Raw genomic sequence first — 17,974 nt, 5'->3', positions numbered from 1 at the left:
GAGACAGAAAGAGACAGACAGAGACAGACAGAGACAGACAGAGACAGACAGAGACAGACAGAGACAGACAGAGAGACTCTACGGGTGCTACAGCTTACATAGATACAGGGTGCTGTGTTGTAGATAGTAGTTAAAAAAGTGTTAGTTGGCGCTCCAGAGAGGAAATATAGGTGTTTTGTTCTTGTTTGTGTTTTGTGCTCTGTCGATAATAAACCTGATAAGCGTACCCTACATTTCCTGCTTTTTATCTGAGAGAAATGCAATGAAAAGTGGCGGTGTTGTCACAAAAAATAAAAATAATAACAAAAATTCTTTAAATAAACATGCAGAGGTAACGGCTCCTTTCATAAAACGTGATATTACACAAAAAGGAACTGCTAATGGAAGTCAAGATTTCAGTTTAACATGTTTTCAAGTAACTCTGAAAATGGATTTAAACTACTTATAGGTACAAAAATGTGTTTTTTGTTGTTGTTTTTAACCCTTTAACCCTTGGAGTGCCAGAAGACCGACGGCAGGCCCCCTCCTCCCCCCTAGAAAACAAGCAGTTACAGCATGATGTACAGTGCACATCATAAGGCTTCTTGGGTGGCAGCCACTGTGACGTTTTGAATCCAGACCCCTTACAGTAGGCTCCATAAAACAGTCTTTTATGGTTGTGGATTCTAATCTAGGTTATCATGCCCAAGGGACAGTAGTTCCAAATAGTAATCTGCTCTCTGCATTCCCAGGAGATCGTAGTGAAAAACAGACCTGGCATTTTCCCCTCTTCCTTCCTGAGAGAGATGGGCTACAGTAATCCATTTGAATAAATCCTTAACAACATTTAATAAATCCATATTCTTGATAAAGCGCCATGTGGGCGTGAAACGCGTTGGAGGATTTGTTGTGTCTCATTTTATGGCTGGTTCAATTCATATGTTTTTTGTATACAGTATCAATTCCACACCTTAGCCCTCCTCGTTCTTGCTGCTGTGCACCGTTGGTTTATTCGTACTCATATCGTAAATCCTTAACAAACATGGCTTAAAAACTAACACACACTCTGGAGTCTATTTGAATGAAAAATACAATCCTTACATTTACATTGAGGAATGGCAACAAGTTACACAACACAAAAATTTGCCGCACCTACCGTTACACACACAACAGGGTAACCAGTTGGGGGATTTGGATTCTCCTTGGCTTTAGAAGTATCGTCATACATCAAAAGGGAAACAACTTGGGGTACAGCTGGGAAGGTCACATCGGCAACACTGTCCATTTCTTCAATGTACACAATGGCTTTACTCATCTGGAAAGGGAGGATGACAGTATGTTTGTGGAAATCTACTGAAGTACATTCATTTACAACCTGCTAATCAGTCTTTATCATCACAATGATCCCTATTCAAATTGCTATGAAGCCTTCTTCAGCTTGTTTGGGAAGATATCAGATTTACTTTACAGCAATGTACATATTAGTTGGCAGGCACAATAAATCCTTGTGCAGAAGAGCTTAAAATCAAATGTTCTTGCCTGATACACAGGAAGGTGAAGGAACCTGTCCAAAGATACAACGAGAGCCGACACAGCACCACACTTCAAATGCAGTGATCTCTTAATATTAAACTATTCCTTCAGCTTTGCTCTATTAATCATAACACAACTTGAAAGACGTATTGTAGTATTGATTATGCCTGTTTGTAATAAAGGTTATTTTAGAGGATACAAATATAAACCTGAATAGGCATTTAGGAGTTCCTCACATAATACCCCTTTTAGCACTACAGGACACCTTATGGCCTATTGAAGTCAGTGGCCCATAAGCTGCTTTATGCAATAGCCCCTTGGTAGATATGGGCCTTTGTTTGAACTTTCATATGACCTTCAGTTCTAGCACCAGTTCAGTCACCAAGTCTCGTTACCTGTGTTTCAGCCACCATGTTCTCATCAGGCTTCAAGTGAACAGTAAAAGCTTCACGCATTTCCCTTTTACCATCATGTAATATCTCGACTTTGACAAAGTGTTCGGTTTCTCCTTCTTTAAATTCAATGTCTGTGGAAACAGAGAAATGCTGTAGAGTTCAGAATAGAAACAGAAAATTCATCCAGTGGCGCTGCTGGAGAATTCAATGTCTCATACCTTCAGACAGTGGATTGTAGTCTTCTCCGGAGGTAGCTGAGCCATCCTTTGTGTGAATTCTAACAATGGATACCTTGGAGGTGTCCCCGAGGCGCAGCACAGGGATCTTTACCACAGCTATTTCACCAGTCTCCTGTGGCTCTTGGATACTATATTTGATTTCTGAAAACTTGATGATAGGCTCTGTGAATAAATGTAACATATAGTTAGGGGGTGAAAAACATGACTTTATCATAACAAAATACTGTTGCTTTTGCACAGTCTAGGGGGCCGCAGGAGGTCGAATGCCTCCTAAATGAAAGTTGACTAGGGAGTATTTTAATTGGGTAACCTACAGGATATAGAAGCCTGCAGAAAAGTTACAGACTCGTGTCACATACTCCATGCCATTACCTAAGACAGTCAGGTAGACATACCTAGTGGCAATGGAGAATAAAATCCTTGTGACAATCACTTAACCTGACCTCACCTATTCTTTCTATTTTATCATACCTTGTCATAATTAGAATCTCCATAATTTCAGCATTTACTATGACAAGAATATAGATCCTCGGAAGAACCCAGGTTTCATTAGTGCATCGCACATCAAATATCAAAAAAGTCCTTTTTTTTCTCAGCACTGCAAGTACAATGTGTTTGTCTTCATCAGTTTAAAGGTATGTATGACTATTGATGTTGCCTATGGTAGACACTTACTGTCCTCCATATCTTTAATCTTGATTAGAGTTTCTTTCTGTTCTCCAATTGAAGCTCCAAAGGGTGAGTCACTTTTTGGTGTTCCAAGAACCAGCCTGAATTCCTCTTCTTCTTCATAAGTGGTGTCATCCTCCAGAGTCACCACACATGGCTTCTCAATCTCACCTAGGAATGCAGGTGAATCCTCCAATTATAACGCGATTGTATTTGTGTGCAGTTCCCCAACTTAACAAAATGTCATTTTCTCGCGCTTAAAATAATCAGTTAGGCAATGCCCACACTTCTAATGAACCGGACGGTGCATGATCTTCCAAACTGCATTTTATGTAAAATAATTGTTTCACCAATTTTAGATTACATTTACTTTCCTCTATACTTAGGTGTGCTGGTCTAAAATACTCAAGTCCCAATCTTGCTTGATTACAAATCATTAATCATCTGTTAGTTGCATTCAAAATTTGGTTAAGTATAAAATAACAAATTATTTCATAAACCTGAATACACTTTGCTATAAAGAATCATTGATGTTTATTTTCCTTTGCTTGACTTCTGACCCCTCTGGAACAGAAGAAGGGTTTGCTTAGTTTGCATTTTGTTATTTTTTTGTATTTCTGTGTCTCTCTTCTTTCCTTTCTTTCCAAGGTATTACGCTAAATAAATATTATGTATATATATCTATATTTATATAGCGCTGACAGGGTACCCAGCGCTTTACAAAGACAATACAGGAAATGATAATAATACAATAAGTGCAGCAAAATCAGACCATAGAAAAGGAAATCACTGCCAGAAGAGCTTACAATCTAAGTGGTATATTGGGAGACTTACAGAGACAGCAGGTGAGGGAATAAGTGTTTGAGATGGCAGTGCATGGCCACAATGGTTGGTAGGAGTTACTGTAGGTGTGGGACAGTAGCCATGAGTCCAGGCTATTGGGATGCTTCTTTTGAGAAGGGAGTTTTATATGTATGTAGCCCACTTTCCCTATGCCTAAGGGAGCCACACAAATGTGATATATTAAGGTGCAAACTTATATACTAGTGATATTAGTGACAATCCAAAAAATATATACTTATATATACATACACAAGTATCCCAACTGCACAAGATAACAGTGAAAAAAGTGGTGTCTGTGACGCAAACTGATAATAGTGAATACACTAAGTCAATACAATAAGTGAATAAAGGTAGTGGATGATACCAGAACTTAATCAAATGTCACAAAGCACATCGTGGAACAAGGACATCTTGAGTTAATCCTCCATGGTGGATATCATGTAAAGAAGAAACACAGATGCAGAAAAGATGGTGCATTAACGTTTTACTCCAAAGACAAACAACACAAAGGGGAAAATGCAAACTCACAATGACCCCAATGGTAATAAGCAAGGAGTGACTTGGGGCGCACTCCAACTCTCCTCCGGTCTTTACAGCTGCTCGTCTTGCCCATCCTGTGCATTCACATGCGTATGGTTCCCCCTGTCTGCTTCTCTCACTAGCAGACCGTCCGGGACCTCTGACGTCAGCAAGCTGAACCACCAGTGGGTTGATACGGTGGCCTCCAACGTCCAAAAAGCCCAACACATTTCTCCAGTCTGTCGGCTTCTTCTGGGGTTTTGTTAGGACTCCAGAATCGACTCCAGAGTCCGAACACAACCCCAGAAGAAGCCGACAGACTGGCAAAATGCATTGGGCTTTTTGGACGTTGGAGGCCACCGTATCAACAAACCGGCAGTTTGGCTTGCTGACGTCAGAGGTCCCAGATGGACCTGCTAGTCCACTGATGTTCACTGATTCCTGCATCTTGGGCCAGAAGAACCTATCTCTTACTAGTCTGAATGTTTTGTCCACTAGTAGGACATGATACTGCAAGCTTCTGGGCAGGACGAGTTGTCTCCTATCGGAATGGTTGTGATAGGGGACAACCCGGTAGAGAAGGCCACGGTCCATGCAGAACTTGTCCCATTCCCTCATGATGACGACGACCAGGTCGACGGGAGCAGGCTTCACCACGGAAGGGTTGTTTTCTTAGATGGCCCGATGTATGGCTTTGGCCACCGGTCTTGCATCTGGTGTATCACTAATTTATTCTACCTCATTATGGTATTTTGCGTGATGGACATGCCTTCTGGATGGCAGTATGCTGCAGGAAGTGCCTTTGACGGACACCCCAGTGAGTCCACTACTCTGAGTTTGGAAAAGGCTACGTTGTCCTCCAAGATAGCCACTGTGGAGCACATGGTCCAAATCCCAGGGCCAGGAATTTCTTCCCATGGTTCATCGTCTGGCGTTGCACTCAGTTCAGAGCATCGGCTCCGATGTTCAATGGCCCTGGCTTGTACTTCAGCGTGAACTGATCGTGTTCACGGAGTTGTGGCTTTTTGCAAAGGCTCTTCTGGGCGGATCTTCAACAGATTGTTGAGGACTTTGGCCTTGCTTGAGTACCCCTCTACGAATTTTCGGTTGTCTCAGCAAAACCTCAGAAAGGATCGTAATTCCATCACATTATCTGGTTTGGGCCAGTTCACTACGGCTTCGACCTTAGCGGGGTCTGTAGCAACTCCTTCTTCGGACACTATGTGGCCCACATAGGTGACTGAAGTGCGGCAGAAGCGGTATTTGTCTAGGGACAACTTCAGGCCTTCTTTTCCCATTCGCTCCAGAAGGTGTCCTTCGTGCTCTAACGTTCTTCCGAACATGATGATATCCAGATAGACCAAACATTCCCAGTGATTCATATCACCAATTGTCTTTTCCATTAACCTCTGGAACGTGGCAGGTGCACCACAAATGACTTGGGGTATGCGGGTGAACTTGTAAAATCCCAGGGGGCAGATAAACACTGTCTTCTCCTGGTCTTCGGAAATCATGGGTACCTGCTAGTATCCAGACCTCAGGTCCAGCACGCTGAACCACTGACTGCCTGATAAGGTGCTGAGGATCTCTTGCGGGGCAAGGTATATTGGTCTGGGACGGTGTGGCAATTCAGGGTTGTAGTCCATGCATAGTGACATGGATCCATTCTTTTTCTGCACTAGCACAATAGGAGAGGCATAGGGACTGTGGATCTCTGTTACGATACCCGCTGTCTTCATCTCCTTCTGGACGTCCCTCATATTCTCCACGTCTCTGGGAGCTATGCATCTGGAACACTCCTGGAATGGAGTGGCGTTGATCAATTGGATCGTGTGTTGAGCACTCTTGCTGCAGCCCACATCCATCTCACTGGTGGAGAACACCTCATTGCGTTCTGCCAGTTTGTCGCTTAGCCATTTCTTCCACTCCGCTGGCAAGGACGATTCCATGAAGTCGAACTACAAGCCATGAAGGGCTTCTCACATGGTAGCCGTGTTCACATGAGTCAAGGATTCTATGTGAGTGACAGGGTATATCCGACCCAGTACTTGACTAACATCAAACCGTATATGGTGGGGTGAGATATTCTCACCTTGAACCGGCGAGAAAGTGCAGACTTTCACTCTTTCATTTATGGCACCACCTTGAACCCTCTCTTGGCATCCTCTTCAGGCATGGTCTCTAATGAAAAGTACCAGTCGGCCTCGTCGTGGCCCGGGTAGTTGGATACAGTGGCCATGTGCTTCTCTCCCCCTGTGGAATCTCTGTCAACCCCTTCTCAATGTTGGAAAATTGTCCAAATCCTTCTTGGGCAGAGGTCCTATAGCATTCCTCTTTGAATACAGAGTGAATCTGCAAAGATGTTTGTGGGAGTTCGCTGGCTTCTTGCAGATATTCCTGGATCAGGGCTCTCACCACATCCACATTGGTCCCCAATATGATGGGGAATTTGGGTGTTCTCGGGGCTCGGGAAATATCAAGGCTTCCACTTCCATGGGTTGGGTTTTGTTGGTATTGAACTGTGTTATATCCAACCTCACTTGAATCACACCATCGATGGGGTAGACTTTGCTACTAAGGCCACACAATTTCTGCATAGGCAGATGCTTGAGGTGCAGATTGTAAAATGGCCAGCAGATGATGGTCACTTGAGACCCGGTATCCAGCAAGGCGGAGGAGTAGATACCCTCCACTAGTACTCGTATTATAGCCGCAGGTCCCACTCGATGGTAGGCGTCTGATTGGGGCTCCTTGTTGGGGCTAGGTGCAGGGGCACTATCTGATTATGTGGACGGTGGTTCTGCCGACTGCACAGTGAAGGCCATGGCTCCTGCGGTGTAGGTGTGTCTGAATTCGGACAATCCCGTGCGAAGTGACCTTCTTTATGGCAGTTAATGCAATGGTTGCTTAGGGGTCGCATTGAAACCAAACTCTTAGGAGTCGAGGGGGTCAGTCGTGAGGGACCCTGGGGAGTATTTTCCTCAGGATTCTCCTTCGCACTAGACTTCTTGGATGGAGTTGCTTTACTTTCCCCTTTGGATGATTTGGGGGTGTCTTGGGAGTCTGAAACTGCAGGGTGACCTTTTGCTCTTGTATATGATCCATTAGGTCCTCAAAGTTAAGAGGATTCTCTAGAGAGAGAGTGCAGCAGATCCTGGCTATGAGGGTGTGTGTAAACGATGCACCCCGCAGGAATTGCTTTGTTTGAAAATCATCTAGATCAGCCATGCAGGTGACCTTCTTGTTAGGCAGGGACCACAGTGATTCCGATAATTTTCCCCTCTCCTTTTGTTTGAGGGCATGGAACTGAGTTAGCAATGCAGTGGGGTCGTCCTTAGTGCCATAGGCTTTGGTTAAGGCCTGAATCAGAGCGTGGGCATCAGCCTTGGCATGGCACTCACGATATAATCACACTATGTTGGCTGCCGTGGGCGGCAGACACTCCACGATTTTCTGTCTCTTGATTGCGTCCATACAAGTTCATTCTGGCAGTATTGTATTATATTGTATTTATTTATACAGCGCCATTAATGTACATAGCACTTCACAGTAGTAATACACGTGGTAATCAAATAATAACAGATAATATAAATAACAGGTCATGGGAATAAGTGCTTCAGACATAAAAGTAACATTAAGGAAAAGGAATCCCTGCTCAGAGGAGCTTACAATCTAATTGGTAGGTAGGGAGAACGTACAGAGACAGGAGGAGGGAGTTCTGGTAAGTGCGTCTGCAGGGGGCCAAGCTTTATGTATCATGTGTCCAGTATAATCCCCAGTGCTATTTATATGCTTCTTTAAGCAAGTGTGTCTTAAGGTGGGTCTTAAAGGTGGATAGAGAGGGTGCTAGTCGGGTACTGAGGGGAAGGGCATTCCAGAGGTGCGGGGCAGTAAGTGAGAAAGGTTTAAGGCGGGAGAGGGCTTTAGATACAAAGGGGGTAGAAAGAAGACATCCTTGAGAAGAACGCAAGAGTCTGGATGGTGCATAACGAGAAATTAGGGCTGAGATGTAAGGAGGGGCAGAAGAGTGTAAAGCTTTAAAAGTGAGGAGGAGAATTGAGTGTGTGATGCGGGTTTTGATCAGAAGTCAGGAGAGGGATTTCAGGAGGGGAGACGCGGAGACAGATTTAGGAAAGAGTAGAGTGATTCTGGCAGCAGCGTTTAGGATAGATTGTAGGGGAGACAGGTGAGAGGCAGGAAGGCCGGACAGCAGGAGGTTACAATAATCAAGTCGGGAGAGAATGAGGGCCTGAGTCAGAGTTTTAGCAATCGAGCAACAGAGAAACGGGCGTATCTTTGTGATATTGCGGAGGAAAAAGCGACAGGTTTTAGAAACATTCTGAATGTGAGAGGAGAATGTGAGAGAGGAGTGGAGTGTGATCCCTAAGCAGCGTGCTTGGGCTACTGGGTGAATGATCGTATTTCCAACAGTAATGTGGAGCGAGGTAGTAGGGCCAGGTTTGGGATGAAGTATGAGGAGCTCTGTTTTTGCTATGTTGAGTTTAAGGCGGCGGAGGGCCATCCAGAATGATATAGCAGAGAGACATTCAGAAACTTTGGTTTGTACAGCAGGTGTAAGTTCGGGTGTTGAAAAGTAAATTTGTGTGTCGTCAGCATAGAGGTGATACTTAAACCCAAGAGATGTTATTAGGTGCCCTAGAGAGAGTATGTCAGAGTGTACTTGCAACGCATGGTCTCTCCCCTCTGCAAACTCCTCTTCTCCCAGCGGTGTGGGCCGCACCACAGAGAAGGCTTTCAGCTTGCTATAGTGATGACTGTGCAAATTTGTCATTCAATCTCTGTAATACTTCCTCGACGTCCGTGCCTTCTGATGAGTGTCGACTACGCAATCTCACCATCTGCTGTGAACTGCCTCTGGATTAGCTTTGTTCTGTCGGGGGCTATTTTCAGGGGATGGCCATGCAGGCCTCACTGATGCTGGTCGGGGACTGAACTCCATCAGTATGGGTAGGTCAAGGTATATGAGTGGGCAACCAGTAGGTAGGGCTTCTGGAAAATGCAGGGCCCGGGGCCCTCATCTTCACATAACACGTTGTCGGCGGTAACGTTGACTACACTTCATCGGTAGGTAGGATCCCACTTGTGGCCTAGTGGCCAGGCTCCAGCTAAACCAGGAAATCGCCTTAGGGAGGTGCATACTTGATGGGGGGATGCTGGCCGGGACGTCCCCCACCGCGACCACATGGCGGGGAGGTTTTTGGAACTTCACGGCCCACTGACTGACCTCTTGTTTGGAGGGTACGAACATGTTTCCCTAAATTTGGTTCTTCTAACTCGAGCACCCCAAGTCTGTCCAAGTGCCTCCAAATGTAGCGCCCTTTCCATATGCCTAAGGGAACTATGCGGAAACTACTTGGCTGCTGTATCGGTTGCTCACAGGAGGCATAAGCCTCCGTCTCTGGGAGCCTGGGGTGAGTTCTCTGTGCGTGCGGCGCCTCCACCTATGAGGGATTCCAGCATTGGCGGTATAACTCCTCACAGGAACCAATACACAGTAAAGAATAATACACCACACAAAGTATATAACTAAACTTTACTGTACACACATACTAACACATATAAAACATATACCAACTGTACCCACAGTATAACTCCAGTGACCCAACACTTGGTGGTTCCCCCAAAGAACTCAGGGGGCTGTGGCATCAATACCCCTGGTGTCCTGTCCCAGCAAGTCCCACCCAAATGGGATGTAGCGCTTCTCCCTGTGGATGTAGGTGCATGTTGGGTACCTGCCTGGGTACTCCAGTACCCAGGTACTGCTTGGTGCAATGGGTTGGAGTGGGTCCTATGTAGCGGGGTCACCAACACAAATCCCCTCTCTCCTGAGGGTCCTGATTCTCCTTCCTCTGTGAGCTCCAGCCGAAGGGTCTCACACAATGTCGCAGGGTCCTGTGGCCTGGTCCCAGGCCGCAGTGCGCCGCGTGGCCGTTCTTTCACTAGCGCAGCATTAATCACACTAATGAGAAGAGTCCCTATCTAGGGCCTTCCCTGCAACACTCCTCTGTTTTGGTTCAGGGCCTAACTGGGGCCTAGGGGCAAGGTCTTGGCCTAGCCCTGGAAGCTACTGCTCCCTGGACACTACCTGTCTCCTCGGTGCCTCCATCAGAACTGCCTTGCGTGCTCCCTGCATGCGGAAGATATCCTGTCTCTCCCTCCTACGTGCATCCTATTGGCTGGGGCAACCCAACGTGGACAGTCCCTCCCTCTAGGGATTCTGGGACATGTAGTCGCGTGGTGGCCTGTGCGGAGCTCACCTAAGATGACCGCCGCACTTCTTAGGCCACGTTCATAGTGCCGGCAACGCAACCGATCACGTCACCCGTCGCCGCGATGGTTATATTTCAAATTTAGGCGACGTCGCTGGCTACAATCCCAGCGACGTCATAAAGGGGGAAGGCAGAGGGACGGAGAAACTCCTGATTGGCCGCAAGGGGAGACCATCGCAGAAAAAAATCAAATAACAGTGACTACCAGATTTTTGGTAGCACTGTCGCTCCGTTGCGCCGTCGCGTGCACTATAAGTACAGCCTTACTCTGCGCATGCGCCCTTGCAGCTATGCGCATGCGTGGCTCACAAAATGGTCGCCCCACCCACATACTTTGTCTGTAATTGTCTAATGTTAAAAATATTATTGAAAGCCAATAACAAAATTTCTTGGCAAATAAATAACGTATTCTATTAATCAAAGGCAATTTGAGCAAAATAAAAGCAAAAACTGTTTTACATGCTTTTCTTAACTATGGGCCTTTCTCTTAGCTAACAGTGGCAGATTTAAAAACAGCTAATATGGCTAGATATGTAAATAGAATGACGACCAAATACAAGCAAAGTGTGTTTACCATGGGAGACACTTGGAAAATGTTATTAGATGTGGGGACTTAGTTATCTTTTCTCAGTATATTTTCTAGAAATCTACTGATGTATATACAGTACATCAACAACCTGCTCAACCTGATTTTTCATGTCTTTCAATTTGATTACTTTTGTCTCCTTGCTCCATCTGCAGGTCCCTTTGTGTAAATTTGACAGAATAAGGGTGAGAGGAAAAGGTAGGTAAATATATGGAAATTTCCTTTGAAGTTGCACGATATATCGTTGAAAATCTTTACTTAGAGATTAATATACATGTAGCCCAGTGCCCCAGGCTATATATTCCCTGGCCCTAACACTATAAGTCCTGGTAAGGAGCAGGCAGTGTTGGGGTTACATTCCTCTCGGTTAGCATATATGTATCGTAATCAAGGTTTGGGGCTGAACATTTTGTTTGTGCATTTATATTTTATATTGTATTTTTAATAAATGTATATTTTGTACTATATGTATATGTCTTGAATACTTTATCCGTAGGCACCTCGGCATGGTGAGTTCTGCTATTAATATAGAGCCCTTAGTTTAAGCGCCAGGTTTTTTCCAATCTATACCTCGGCACAGTAAGCTCTGTATTTATTAGAGATCATTGGGTTCATGTGTCAGAGTTTTTTCTTGTTTTCCTGTTCATAGGGGAATCGAGATCCCCTATACTCTGGCTACGGAACGTCAATTTTCTTAAAGGACCCATCAATCTCTATGGTATGAGGAAACCTTAACACAGATTCTAATTTAATAATCACTCATTTTTTCCAGTTATTTCACTTTACCATCCCTTATTTTTTCACTAATGTGATACCAATGCCTAGTTCCGTTACACCTGTAGTAGGTGGGGTCTGTAGGCCTTTAACTCCCAAACCACCATCTCCTATAGGCCGTGTAATTCCTGTAATGCCTAAATCTGATGTAGGGAAGATAATACAATGGTGGGATCCTATTTTCCAGGGATACGTTCCGTACATGAAAAGGACCAGATTTGTATTAATTCAGAAGGATGAGGTAGATCAGTGGTGGGAAGAGGGGGAGTTCACACCAGAACAAACGGCTGAAATTTTGAGGAATTGCAGCAAGGATATTGCTATGGGGCTATGCTCCCCTTCAGGCTTGGAGGTAGTTAAATATGAAGCCATACCAGAAGAGCCATTATTCTGGGTACTGACCAGGCAGGCTAGTGGCCAACATTTAATGAAGAATGGCAGAGCTGATAGGATAGTAATCTGTCATTACCGGAAATTCCACGGGACTGATTATCCCTATCTTCCTGAGCCATTAATGAGGGAAGCGTAGGAGTGTAGGGAGGAATGGGTCAGGGATGCTGTCTTGGACAGCTGCAGCAGTCAGGTTCATTACAATGAGGACAGAGTATCTTATTTAATGAGAGTGTGGAAATTGGGGAGAAATATCTCCATAGACCGTGTGGAATATATATAAGTGAGAAGGGCCTGAAGAGGTGCTATTCGGTCACAGTACCGGATAGAAATGGTAAATTGGTTCGCAAACCTGATCCGGTCCAATACTATTGATTTACAGAGCAGGAGCGGTGCTGCAATGGATACTGTGTGCTATTAACAGAGCAGGAGATGTGCTGCAAGGTTATGGGTTCTCCTGTATAGGAGTGCCCTGTTAAACCAATGTGTTGCTACGGGTTACACACTGTTCTACTTTATTGTTTGCCCTTTATTGTGTTATTTCATAAATTTATTGGTGGTATATAAATTTATGTACCTCATGCGGTAATGTGAGGAATTTTCACCAGAGGGAGTATGTAGCCCAGTGCCCCGGGCTATATACTCCCTGGCCCTAAAACTATAAGTCCTGGTATGGAGCAGGCAGTGTTGGGGTTAAATTCCTCTCACATGGGCCAGCATGTGAGTCTCCCCACTGGAATGATAATTTGTTACAGTTTCCAGGTGCTAGTCTGGAAACCGTTAGAGTATGTGCCAGGGGGTTTAGGCTCAATGGAGGAGTGCTGCCCAGTTACCAGAGCTAGTAGTGGGACCCTCCCCAGGTATAAAACATGGATTCCTTTTAAATTTAGTGAGTTGGTGTTCCAATGTAGCCTGCTCCTTATGGAGTAGGCAGGATTCTACCTCACCCCATCAGGATGTGGGGGGGGGGGAGACTAGCCCAGGGGCCTCAAGCTCCTGGGGGCCTAGTCCAGGGAATGCAACCTCTCCTGCATGGGAGGAATGTGGAGAAGAATAGGAAGTGTGAGCTGGCCTGCTAATAAATCATGTTGTACTATTCCTGGTCTGTGACTTAACTTACTCCAAAGGTTCCTGTGGGGATGAAACCCTGACTGTGGCAGAGCTCTGCAGGATGGAGGTACTGCACCATAGCTGAAAGTCTGTCCCGTTGCCTACTCCCCATACCAACGCAGAGACTCAGACCTCCTGGAATCCCACCGATGAGCACTACAGCACCATAACACTACCAATACCAACAGATCTCCCTTGAGGGGTTAGGGGTGTTACATACAATTAGCTGGATAACATTAATCATACTCCAGCATTGTCCATAAGAATACATCTGATTTTTTTTAATTTATGGCAGTCTGACTGTTTTTCTTTCTTTTAAAGATCAGAACCATGGCATCTGGGAGGTCGCTGAACCTCACTGGTTATTACTCTTGGACATCTCCAATACCGGACACAATATTATTTAAATGTATTCCCTGGGTATGAAAAAAATGTCTACCAATATCTAAATGAATAAATATGTCACTGTAAAGCACCAGTGAAATGCAAACTCCAGTGCATTGCAGGGCAAAAAAAGTTAGTAGCAGATATGTGCATCTAAACCAGGTTCAGAAAGATTATTAATACCTCTACAATATGGGGACTTATAGAACAATGTTCACCATGGTCATATTTATTTTCTACAAGCTTTAATATCACAAAAAACAGATTGGCATGTTAAATAAAACCCTGATTATTTATTGTGCAGATTCCTTATTATCTCTTACCTGGCAGAAATACAACAACAGAGTCATCCGTGTTTGGCCTCTCTTCATAGTCCATCATAACCTGGGCAGAACCTTGGCGAGAGTAGCATCGGACTGTGGATTTATGGTTGATATCACCACTGCGGTATATGACGGCAGATACTTGTCCATCCTTTTCATTCACGTTATAAGACGGCTCTTTGAACTGGACTTTTGGTACTACAAACAAAACATTTAGTTATGACTTCAGGATTATGTCCTACATCTGAATACTGGCAATAATACAATTGGTGTCAGCAGTCCCATTGGCATTAATGTGTAATGCCTACAGTATTATATAATGATCTCAAAGTAATATTTACATTGTTTTCTTTTTTGAGGATGTTCAGTGGTTATGGCTCATTTGCCAAAAGAACATCGTGATTAAATTCTGCAAACATCAGCAGAATAAAGATGTTTCGATCTTTTGAATCTTTAATATGTAATCTTTGAATTGTGCTATTAAGTCTGAAAAAGCATAAAACTATAATCTCGTTTTTAAAATACAGAGTATAAAAAGTATGCAACGGGAATAATTTTATGTATGGATAAAACGTATGAATCCATATTACGAGAGTCTTTAAAATGTGTACTGTTGACATGATGGTCTTTAACTAAAAACTATAGAGAGAGACCTCGCTCAGACCCCTAGTTGGTAGAGGCGTGCTGCCTAGGGATAGGCTAGATAGACAAACAATGTGTACCGAGAGTGGTACACCAAAGAATCCCCTTTAAATAGGCGCACCGCAGACCTAAAAATAAAGACGGTCAGGGGTGGATGTGGTGTATGAAATGAAACTTTATTAAATATCCATGTAATGGTGTAAATAAAACAGTATACTGTATAGTGCTGTGCTGTATACTGAATAAAAATAGACTACTGTTGGTCTATCCAAACTCCGTCAAGCGTCTCACTGCGCTCCAGGTAATTGAACTGAGTTGTGTCAAGACTATATTTGCTCACTAAATTCATGTACCAAAAGGATCAGTTTCTAGAATAGTGTAGGTATACACTGTAGGGTCACTGGGGGTGAAAACCCCCTTAACTCTAGCAAATGCCTAGAAAAAGTGATGACTAAGGTTGTTTATAGGGCATCACAGTATCATGGGGAGAGACCTATGAACGGGTAGGCAGAATAGTTAGTATGTTAAAAATCCTAATTACTGGCAATAGTAGTGTGCACTAATTCTGTCTCCCTGTGAGGTTTCAATGGATCTGAGTAGATGCTCTAGATATCATCAGTCTAAATGGGTATATTAACCCTGTGACCTATTTGTCAGTATAGGCTCTACAGATACTTGCAATATATCCACACAGCACATCCACGCAGTGTGTAAACTGCGCATGCGTCATATAAGTTGAATGTGTACGTATCTGTTTAAGCACGCGTCTGCGCATGCGCCGGAACAGTGCGTGAAGTTAGCTGTTTGAACGGCCCGTTTATAGGTAGGTAACGGGCACAGGGAGTACTGGGTGTATGATAAAAACGTTTAATAGTGGTTAGACATAGTGACACACAGTACGCTGTGCCTATGGATCACATATTAAAGAAAACCCAGTGTATTGCGGGTTGCGCATGCGTTGTATATCAGTGCGTGCATGTGTCTGTTGAAACATGCGTTTGCGCATGCGCCAAAACAGTGCGTGAAGTTAACTGTTTGGGCGGCCCGTTTACAGGTAAATAGCGGGCACAGGGAGTACTGGGTGTATGATATAACGTTTAATAGTGGTTAGACATAGTGACACACAGTACGCTGTGCCTATAGATCACATATTCAAGAAAACCCAGTGTATTGCGGGATGCGCATGCGTTGTATATCAGTGCGTGCATGTGTCAAAAATAGTACTGTAGTTGCTCCAGTTATATGTCCACTGGTATTGTATGCGCCTAAGTCTGGGCGCAGGTACGAGGGTGCTGTACACCTATAATCACTAGAATGGTAAAGGTAATAAGCGCAGTGCTGGGCTGTTTAGTGATACTAAATCGGGTAACGTAATGCCCGTGTGGCCGCAGAGCTGCTTACTCGTATACTGCTGCACTGAGGAGATATGGCATACCGAGTTAGTCATGAGTCATGAATCAGCAAAAAGACCCGACATGCCGCATGTTTCGTCACTTCCTGTGACTTCATCCGGGGAAGTCACAGGAAGTGACGAAACATGCGGCATGTCGGGTCTTATTGCTGATTCATGACTCATGACTAACTCCGTCGGCCATCTCCAATAGCTCCTTTAGTGCGCTGATCTGTGTCACAGCTACCTTTCATGTGTTACACCCAATTAAAGAGGTGTCAGTGCTGCCACAGGGCAGCACTTGCTACTTGCTACTGAGACAGCGTACATTAATTATTTATCTGCTCACATCCTTTTGTTTTAATACAACAGACACAACCGTGCGTATATGTCTATACTGTCTTGTATAGATACAGCTGCTCCGAATATCTTGGTCCCTTATGGTATGCCATATCTCCTCAGTGCAGCAGTATACGAGTAAGCAGCTCTGCGGCCACACGGGCATTACGTTACCCGATTTAGTATCACTAAACAGCCCAGCACTGCGCTTATTACCTTTACCATTCTAGTGATTATAGGTGTACAGCACCCTCGTACCTGCGCCCAGACTTAGGCGCATACAATACCAGTGGACATATAACTGGAGCAACTACAGTACTATTTTTGACACATGCACGCACTGATATACAACGCATGCGCATCCTGCAATACACTGGGTTTTCTTGAATATGTGATCTATAGGCACTGCGTACTGTGTGTACATATGTCTAACCACTATTAAACGTTATATCATACACCCAGTACTCCCTGTGCCCGCTATTTACCTGTAAACGGGCCGCCCAAACAGTTAACTTCATGCACTGTTTTGGCGCATGCGCAAATGCATGTTTCAACAGACACATGCACGCACTGATATACAACGCATGCGCAACCCGCAATACACTGGGTTTTCTTTAATATGTGATCCATAGGCACAGCGTACTGTGTGTCACTATGTCTAACCACTATTAAACGTTTTTATCATACACCCAGTACTCCCTGTGCCCGTTACCTACCTATAAACGGGCCGTTCAAACAGCTAACTTCATGCACTGTTCCGGCGCATGCGCAGACGCGTGCTTAAACAGATACGTACACATTCAACTTATATGACGCATGCGCAGTTTACACACTGCGTGGATGTGCTGTGTGGATATATTGCAAGTATCTGTAGAGCCTATACTGACAAATAGGTCACAGGGTTAATATACCCATTTAGACTGATGATATCTAGAGCATCTACTCAGATCCATTGAAACCTCACAGGGAGACAGAATTAGTGCACACTACTATTGCCAGTAATTAGGATTTTTAACATACTAACTATTCTGCCTACCCGTTCATAGGTCTCTCCCCATGATACTGTGATGCCCTATAAACAACTGTAGTCATCACTTTTTCTAGGCATTTGCTAGAGTTAAGGGGGTTTTCACCCCCAGTGACCCTACAGTGTATACCTACACTATTCTAGAAACTGATCCTTTTGGTACATGAATTTAGTGAGCAAATATAGTCTTGACACAACTCAGTTCAATTACCTGGAGCGCAGTGAGACGCTTGACGGAATTTGGATAGACCAACAGTAGTCTATTTTTATTCAGTATACAGCACAGCACTATATACTGTTTTATTTACACCATTACATGGATATTTAATAAAGTTTCATTTCATACACCACATCCACCCCTGACCGTCTTTATTTTTAGGTCTGCGGTGCGCCTATTTAAAGGGGATTCTTTGGTGTACCACTCTCGGTACACATTGTTTGTCTGGTCTTTAACTAATACTAAAATGCATAAGCTACTCTCCTTTTATTATATCAAATAATGCACGTGCAATTTGCTAGACTAATTGCTTGTGCTTTACTTC

At 44.2% G+C, this 17,974-nt stretch overlaps 1 protein-coding gene across 1 annotated transcript in view; it reads right to left on the bottom strand.

The window, feature by feature from the left end:
- Positions 1 to 17,974, bottom strand: part of FREM3 (FRAS1 related extracellular matrix 3) — a 113,792-nt gene that overhangs the window by 22,886 nt on the left and 72,932 nt on the right. Inside the window, exons 9-13 of the mRNA XM_075614370.1 lie at positions 14,035 to 14,232; positions 2,822 to 2,986; positions 2,126 to 2,308; positions 1,908 to 2,038; positions 1,136 to 1,294 (exon numbers count right to left, since the gene is read on the bottom strand). Coding sequence (XP_075470485.1) covers positions 1,136 to 1,294; positions 1,908 to 2,038; positions 2,126 to 2,308; positions 2,822 to 2,986; positions 14,035 to 14,232 — 836 coding nt within the window. The remainder of the gene's footprint in view (positions 1 to 1,135; positions 1,295 to 1,907; positions 2,039 to 2,125; positions 2,309 to 2,821; positions 2,987 to 14,034; positions 14,233 to 17,974) is intronic.

This window comes from Ascaphus truei, chromosome 1, assembly GCF_040206685.1.
Source record: "Ascaphus truei isolate aAscTru1 chromosome 1, aAscTru1.hap1, whole genome shotgun sequence".
In the NCBI taxonomy this organism is placed as follows: Eukaryota; Metazoa; Chordata; class Amphibia; order Anura; family Ascaphidae; genus Ascaphus; species Ascaphus truei.
This window is presented reverse-complemented; position numbering and strand designations above follow the sequence as displayed.